Raw genomic sequence first — 8252 nt, forward strand, 5'->3', positions numbered from 1 at the left:
CATGCAGACAGAGAATACAGACTGCCAATATAAAGGCATTAAAGCAGTATATATCAGAGAGTAGTCTAAACACCTTGCAACCAAGAATTTTAGGGAAGACTGTTTTAAAAACTGACTTCATGTTGAAATACACAGAGCTGATTTCAAAGGAGAGTCAAGAACACTTAAAAACCCTAATTAATACTCATTCATTTCACTCAGTCCACATTAAATGAGATTGAGATGTCTATTACAACTGTTTTGACACACACAGATACTCTGTATAAACATGACAGGTAAATATGCTCATTATGAACAGTAAGACTTTATTTTTGAAAGAGTACAGTTACTTTTCTGAATTTGCCCAAAAGCATTCCTTGTTTTCTTTCCAAGAATATTCATCCTCATAAATCTCCTGCAAATATAAACAAAGAATAGGAAATATTATGGGAGTATATATATATATACTCCCATATATACAGCCACAAGCCAGGCCACATAATTCAACAGCCATCCTGCTATTATTTACTGATCACAACAGGACTACACAGAACTTGGTTAGCAAGCAGGAAACAGGGCAGCACCCTTAGAACATACTGACTTTGCTGAACTTCAGGCTGATCAGCATTAGATTTAAAAGAGCCCATCTACACTAAGCCAGTTCAACAAAGAGATTAGAAGAAATGATGTAAAAGGTATAAAGAGCACTCATGTTGCCATGTAAACCTACTGTACCACCTTTTTTTAGGAGAGTATTTAAATGTATACAAAATGTCACTATTAAAAAATAAATACGACATCAATACACAAAATACTGCCCAGCAGCAGTCCAGTTCTATGCAGCAAATTCAGCAGGGCTCTGAGTCCCTAATTATTTGTTCTGAGACAACAGAACTCCAGTCTCTAGAAAGGTGTCATAAACATGGAGTAGAGTGGAGAACATCACTGTTAACCACATGCCAAGTGCTGCCTAGGAGAGGAGGCAGAGGTAACAATCATTACTTGCATGCGACACTGTGGATATACAATGAGGCTCTTTCTACACCTGGGCTGGATTCTCAACCCACTGTTGTGTGCCCATACTAGCTTATGGATCTGTGCTCATCCCTTCATTGTGTGCTGTAGTTTACTGCTTTGTGCTTTCTCAAGGCCACAGGGATGACAGGATAGAGAAAGGCAAGACATGCTGCTTTTACAACTGCAGTGCTGTCCAAAGCAAAGCTGACTCAAAGTTCTTACACAAGCCTGTGCAGAACTCAGTTTTGCTACTCAAAAGAGGAGACTCAGGGCTCTTTCACTTAGACCACAGGATGGCTTCAAAAGGAAGAGGAGCTGGATGATACAGGACGAGAAGCGCCTTCCAGGTGCTCTGCCTATGAGATATGGGCCTGGCTACATTAGAGGAAATTCACTGGTGCTAGACATTGACAACCCATCAAGAGCAACTGCTGCCTGTAATGCTTTTTAGACAGCCCAGATGTCTAAGACTAGGATAAGCCTAAATTCAATTTTGTCCCCAAACATACCTTTTTCCATATTGGAACAGATGCTTTTAAGGTATTGATGCAGTACATTACAGCTTCAAGGGATTCTGCTCTGTGTGGAGAGGAGACTGCAATAATTACACTTGCTTCAGTTATTGGAACCACACTAGGGAGAGAAGAGGAACAGCAGCTTCAGCTAAGGCTTAACACCAAGAGCACCCAAAAGTTGTGGCCATGTCACGTCAGTATTCTGGCCACATGCTCTCCTGACTCATTCATACTGAGCAAGTGTCAAACCATGTCCAAAAGATTATACACTTTTTAAAAGAAAGAAAACCACAACCAAAATCAGTACCAGATGTTAGAATTCCACACTAGAATAAATAAACCCACCAGACACAGCCTTTTTTACTTCCATTCTTTCTTTTTTTAAAAAATTAAGCCTATGGAATTAAGAGGGGGAAATTGTTAGCTTGCAACAATGCATAGGAAACTCACTGGAAACTAGCTTAATAATGAACAATAACAAGTTAGAACAGCCAGTTCTTATCTGAAAACCAAAGAAATCATCTCAGGTTGCACAAGAATTTGTGAAGGAAGAAATTAAGTGCCTCAAACCATGCAGATTCTGCAATGAAACTTAATTTTTGATAAATTCTGATTTAAAATTCTGAAGTTTCCTACTCAGTGTGTTGTTTTCCAAACTTAACAGGAGTAGCACAAGGTTTTATTTTGCTCCTCACAATGGTACTATTCCCAACCCTCCCTCTGCATTAAAGACTCCTCCAGCAAACAGTTCACAAGAAGAAATCTCACACCTTAAATGCTTGAGCTATCTTCAAGAATACCACTCTCTCTGTTGACTACAGGGGAAAACTAAGGAAACTACTCCTCAGACCTAACATATTGCCCTTTGCATTCACCTCCTAAGTTCCCTCTGCTGAGAGAAAAGGAAACAAGCATTTACAACAGACTCTGCAAATCTTGCTAGCTTCAGTGGAAATCTGATGAACAGTGAAGACTCAAGAGTATGTCAGACACTAGTACCCAATGCTTTGAACCCAACAGAAAGTGCTTATCCAAAACTCCAGGAACAAAAGGAGGTTCTCTCGTAAACATGGCTGGCAATTATTATGCATCTTACCTCCCCATAGCCTAAGCTATCAGATTTTTTATGGCATAAAAATTGACTTAAATCTGACAATAAGGACATTCTGCAGCACCTCAATAGAAGAGAAAAAAGAAAGTGCTGCCAACTTCGTATCCTTAAAAAAAAAAAAAAAAGACTAAACAAACCACCAGCCTCCCTTTCCCTGGAATGAAATCTCAATCCCTTCTTCCCACTTTCAAACCATCACAGTAGCATCAAGGATCCTGCAAGGCTAAATGTGGATGCCAGCAAACACTACCAATACACACATTTTTGCATAACCAGTTTTTGAAACTTGGCTCCACAGCAGGAGCTTGATTCTGCAGTCAGCTTTGCTGCACTACAGGTTCTAAATGCTCCTGCAGGTCCTGCAACCACGTAAGCACAGTCATGCACCAGACAAGGATTAAGACTGCACTTGCAGAAAGATGGTGTCTGAACATACATACCCAAGTCTATGGTGCACTGCAATGTGTTTGACTGAAGGCCATTTCTGTCTGACATCTGTGCAGATTTTCTTTATTTCAGTCTCTGCCATTGAAGTATATGCTTCATATTCTAAGTGAATCACTTTTTTTCCTTCAAAATTATTTCTTGTAGTACCTAAATAAAAAATTATGTAATGACCAAAAGCAATGAGCAAATAAATATATTGTATCTTTAGAATATATATATTTATTATGTAATAACATATAATATACTGAGTAAAACCTAGGATCTCTTGCTATGGTCAAGGTCAGCACTGTGCAGATGTAAACAGCTTCCCCTAATCACAGCTGCATAAAGAGATTATTTGAACAAGATTAATCTTTAATATGAAAGGAAGAATTTAGTTCACACATTATACAAGCCTGCATTTTGTAATGCCCCAAGGTTGGGACATCTTCTGTGGTAACTCCTAAGGTGCTATTATTGCACTTGCCTATGCAATTTTTAAATGCTCGGTATTTAGGAGCCCAGTAGCACTAAGGTTTAAGCACAAAGGTATTTCAGATGTGTACCACGTCCTTTAAGCACAGGACAGAGCTATTGCCTTTACCTTCATCAGCCCAAGGGTAAAACACTACTTCACTTTCAACCAAGACCTGAGTTGCAGGACTTTTCACAAAGGTGTGGACATATGGTTTGCATAGCCATAACATCCTGTTTCCCACCTTGAACAAGCTGTGTCCAAGGAGATATGAGAACACACCCTAAGCAGTTCTGTACTCCAGAGCTGCTGTTCTATTCAGTCCTATGATAGCCATACCAGCAAGAAAGCTTCTCACCACTTTATCCCAGTGCAGCTGTTTAAGAGGTGCCATAATCTTGCTGTAATAATTCGGAATACATTTCCTAAACATCCTGGGTTCAGACCAGGAATTGACTTATTTGAGAAGCACAAGTCTGGGATGTGGACAAGCTAGGTTCCATTTATTAGACTATTAACACACCCAGAGATCCAGCTCATAAATATTAAACTCACCAATAAAGAGAGACACTGCCCCACAGCATGGTGAAACAACCAGCTCTGACACTTCATCTACAGACAGCTTTTCAGACTTGAGCTTGATAAAATCTTTTGGCACATCTTCATTTTCATCCATATTTCACTAGAAAAGTTGAAACCAAACAGACTCTGTTGTTGTTTCTGGAGATACTAACATGGGCTGACTGCTTTTTACCGAGTGCTGATGCCCCAATTTATGCAGAAAACATGCACCATCTATTTCCCCAAGGGACTAGTCTCCATCTCAAATTTACTTCTCAGCAGTCTGAGATTATGAACTGCAAATATCAAGCATGTCTTTCAATGCATTCATGTTCCTTTCTGATAGGAAAGTCTGGTACAATAGGACAAGACTGTAACTAGCCTAAGGCCCTAGTTTAACAGTACAATCAACCAGCATGGATCACTGTGTAGCGCTAGTGAATCTGTGGTGAGATTGTCGGCCCCTCATGCTTATTTTATCCTGAAATACAACAATTTAAAACAGAGATCTCTGATAAACATGGATTAGAGTTCTAATCCTAAAGCTGGATATGCTGTCCAGGACACTCAGGACCTCATGCTATCAGTCTCGGTCACACAGGAGACTAACTTTACCAGCCATCATATCACCTAAGAATGAGGAGAAAAAAGTATTTTCCACAGCAGCAGTGAAAAAAGCTGCAGTAACTACATGGACTGGCACTTGAAAGCAGACGAAGAAATGAAGCTATTCTAAGGACACCTGTTCTTTTAACACCAACAAAATAGTTTTAAGCAGCAATTATTTTTTCTGTATTATCTTTTCTGTCAAAAAGTGCTAGGCGGTTTTTCATTATTATACTATTTAGGCAAGCCAAGTATCTATGGATAGCGAGAAACAACCACAGAAGAGTAACAAAACCTACAACCCAAATTCAGAACAATGCCTGACCTCTCTGGCAATTGTCTTCCATTTACTGCATACGTGTTAATCATTTACTGGTGCATTGGCTTATAGTTTCTGGTCAGCACAGCTATATTCTCCAGATGTAAACACAAGTCAGGCTTTCTCAAAAGAGTACTGGGGTGGAAGGAGAGAATTGCAAAAATGCAAACAAACTCCCGGAACAAAAAAAAAAAAAAAAAAAAAAAAAAAAAAAGAAAGAAAGAGGTTATTGGAACATTATACAGAATTCATGAGATATTTTCACACATGGTTACACTCCAGGGGAAGCTAAGCAATAAGTGATACCTACCTAACAGAATCTGGTCAGGTTCAGCCTCCACTGATTGGTGGAATGATGGCAACCTCGTCTCCAGGTTGCAGGACCAAGAGCTGATCTCCGAGAAGCACGTACTCCTGCCGAACAGCAAAAACCACTTGATCCCGGATGACAGCAAGCCTGAGGGGGATTGGCAGGAGCACAAATAGGTTTCAAAATAGAGTGTTTGCCTTTAACCATGAGATTTCATTAAACAACAAACTGGTGCACAGTCTAGGGCAGCTGAGGTCAAAACCACTGACACTTATGCAATTCTGCTTCCAAAACACTGTCAAAACGACAACACCCACCTCCTACTCTCAGACTTTCTCACAGTGGCTAAGGAGAAACCAACCCAGTACAATCTTCATCAATCAGGAACTGGATTTGTCATAGGCCTATACCAGAACAAACTTCAGCATCTTCTAATACAGAAGCAGGTAACTCAAGAGGTAGCAACCATACAATCCGTGATTAGGAGATACTGTCCTGGAAGTCTGGCTGGACTGGAGCAATTCTCTTACACACCAAGAAGCACTGTGCAATGCTATTCATTAGATCCAGTGAAGATTCAGTGGTCAAACAGTTGCTCTGGTTGTGTGTGCTCAGAGTCTATGAGTTTATTTGGTCTTTTGTACTTACAGGTCTGAAATCTGCTATTGATAAAGAGCAGCCAGAGAACTAAGAGGGCAGATGTGATGCATCTTCTGGCAGACCGTCTGTATATTTTTTTATTTCACATCTGTGAGATGCTGCTGTGAGAGTCCACAGCTCTGGATATCATGAAGTAGGGAGTCACTTTCATGACTAAGTGCAATTACACAACAAGCGTGAGGGCAAAGGCAGGAGGACACCAGGCAAAGAATGCCAACATTTTACTCAAGAAGGTGCAGGAATGATAACTGCTATTGTTTGAGACTACAAAATCTGGCACAACCAGCACAAAGCTATATTGCCTAGAAACAAGGAACCATGCCAAAAGAGTACAAGTAAAAATCATCTTATTTCCTACCACCTAGATAGACAGAAGTACGCAAGACACAGGCTGAGCAAAACACAGTAGCACTGACTCAGAGAGTAGACTGAAGGGAGGGACTGTATGAAAGTAAAGCAAACCACTGAAGAACTGCGCACAACCATGAAACTTTAGTGCCCATTAGAAGAACAGGCTCTAATTAATGTCACTTGTAAGCTAATTCATTGGGGAAAATGGGTGGAACAGAAGAGAACTGTCAAGTACGCTCAAGTTACAGTCTGAATATCCATTAGCAATGTGAATAGAAGTCTGTGGTCAATGCCCTACAATTATATTGAGTTTTTCCAGAGAAGCTAGGAACAGAAGCATTTTCCAAGAAGGACGCTGTGAAGTAACTGCACATGTAAAATATACTGCCCCAAGTCATCATTCATAAAAGGACAAAGTTGACAAACCATGGCAAGCCGACTAACGGTGCTGCTGCTGCTTCTGACACAGAAGAATAGGCTGCAAAGTAAAATACACACATTCCCTACTGCCTCCTCCCCTCAATTCTCTGTGAGGAAAAGGTCCCTGGTCTAGCAATTAGTTTGAGTTTCTCACCTGGAAACTGATACCAATTGTTATTTTTTTTCATAGCCTTTGAGAGTAATCTACTGAAGGGTTGTGCCTAAAGGAAGACTTTGACACCTAAGTCCAAAGTTATGGAAATTCCAGAGCATTCAGCACTACAACCTGAGGACCTCAAACTCTGTTATGCCTCACTGTTTTCTTGGTTGCCTTTTTTTTTTTTTTTACCCCCTTCCAAATGGTGTCTATCAGACGCATTTTTGGCAGAACTGAGCACCTTCCTTCAGCCTTAATCTGAGGAGACATTTCTGCCTGACAGCTCCAAAGAGCACCAGTGCTGCAGGGGCCCTTTCACACACACAGTGCTCTCACAGGGCCAGACTGCCTATGAAATGCAACCAACAGTGGTGTCCTTTGGGGTTTTCTTTCAAAGCAGAGGAGGTTTAAGGTGGCTGAATCTACTTTCTGTGTCAGGCTGGAAGCCTGTGGGGCCTTCAGTTCCCCTCCCGACACGCCTTTCAGAGTGTGCTGCAAGCTCAGATCATTGGCTAACAGTACAGTTAAAGACAAGGGTGAGGGTGGTGAAACACTGGAACAGGCTGTCCAGGCAGGTAGTATAAGCGTTAGTAGAAGCCCCAACCCTGACAGTGTTCAAAGCCAGGCTGGATAAAGCCTTGACCAACCTCGTCTAGTGGGGAGGTGTCTCTGCCCATGACAGGGGTGGAGTTGGGACTAGATGATCTTTAAGGCCCATTCCAACTCCTAAAATTCTATGATTTTATGATAAGTGATTGGAAACACCCACACATGATAGTTTATTTCTTACATATTTCTTCCATATTGCCCTGGCTGTGCCTGATCCCTCCTTGAGACACCTCAGGTTAATAACACAGTTCGGTTTTCAGGTTACTGCACCACATCCCTCCCGGACAATGGGCCACACATGCCACTCAGGCTCAAGTGTTGGGTGCACTTACTGCACTGAGACTTCCCTTGCGTTTTCAGAAAGTTACAGTGTTTCCAACTGGGCAAAACACAAAACACTTGGTGCAGGTTACCAGAAGAAGGTAACGCCAGTGTTTCTATGCTATTTAAGTGCTGCTACGTGTTCCAAATCACCTAATGTCCAATTTGTATTTAGGAGGGAAAAAAAAAAGAGAGGAACGACTAGGTTTAACTTGGTGCGTCTCAGCAGCAACCCGCCGGATACCTGGGGTGGACCTTGACGATCTCCTCCCAGAGCTGCAGCGAGGTGATCTGCCGTGGCACCGAGAGGGTCTCGCTGCGCAGTCCTGCCAGCTCCGCGCTCTTGGCGAAGTACAGCACCGAGACCTGCACGGGAACACACAGCGCTGGGGAGCGCGGGGCCTACCCGCGCTCC

General features: G+C 41.7%; 2 protein-coding genes across 2 annotated transcripts; both read right to left on the reverse strand.

Annotated features, from left to right (window-relative positions):
* Positions 1 to 285: 285 nt before the first annotated feature.
* On the reverse strand, positions 286 to 4199 carry LOC103802386 (molybdopterin synthase catalytic subunit). The gene is made up of 4 exons (XM_009074854.1): positions 4079 to 4199; positions 3063 to 3216; positions 1506 to 1629; positions 286 to 394 (listed from the first exon to the last, which is right to left on the reverse strand). Exons 1-4 carry the CDS (start codon positions 4197 to 4199, stop codon positions 326 to 328), a joined length of 468 nt encoding a protein of 155 aa, XP_009073102.1. The 3' UTR covers positions 286 to 325.
* Positions 4200 to 5339: 1140 nt separating this feature from the next.
* LOC103802388 (molybdopterin synthase sulfur carrier subunit-like) lies at positions 5340 to 8215 on the reverse strand (the record flags this gene model as incomplete). The annotated part of the gene is made up of 2 exons (XM_009074856.1): positions 5340 to 5466; positions 8082 to 8215. Coding segments are annotated over 2 exons (261 nt in total), but the record flags the coding sequence as incomplete, so codon positions are not given.
* Between the last annotated feature and the right edge of the window lie 37 nt (positions 8216 to 8252).

The sequence above is a fragment of the Acanthisitta chloris genome, unplaced genomic scaffold, assembly GCF_000695815.1.
Source record: "Acanthisitta chloris isolate BGI_N310 unplaced genomic scaffold, ASM69581v1 scaffold12675, whole genome shotgun sequence".
Taxonomy (NCBI): Eukaryota; Metazoa; Chordata; class Aves; order Passeriformes; family Acanthisittidae; genus Acanthisitta; species Acanthisitta chloris.

Coding starts and splice junctions, on each gene's coding strand:
- LOC103802386 (XM_009074854.1), bottom strand. CDS start 4,199: ATGGATGAAAATGAAGATGTGCCAAAAGATTTTATCAAGCTCAAGTCT. Junction 3,217..4,078: donor GGCAGTGTCTCTCTTTATTG/GTGAGTTTAATA, acceptor TTTTTTATTTAG/GTACTACAAGAAATAATTTT. Junction 395..1,505: donor CTGTTCCAATATGGAAAAAG/GTATGTTTGGGG, acceptor TTATATTTGCAG/GAGATTTATGAGGATGAATA.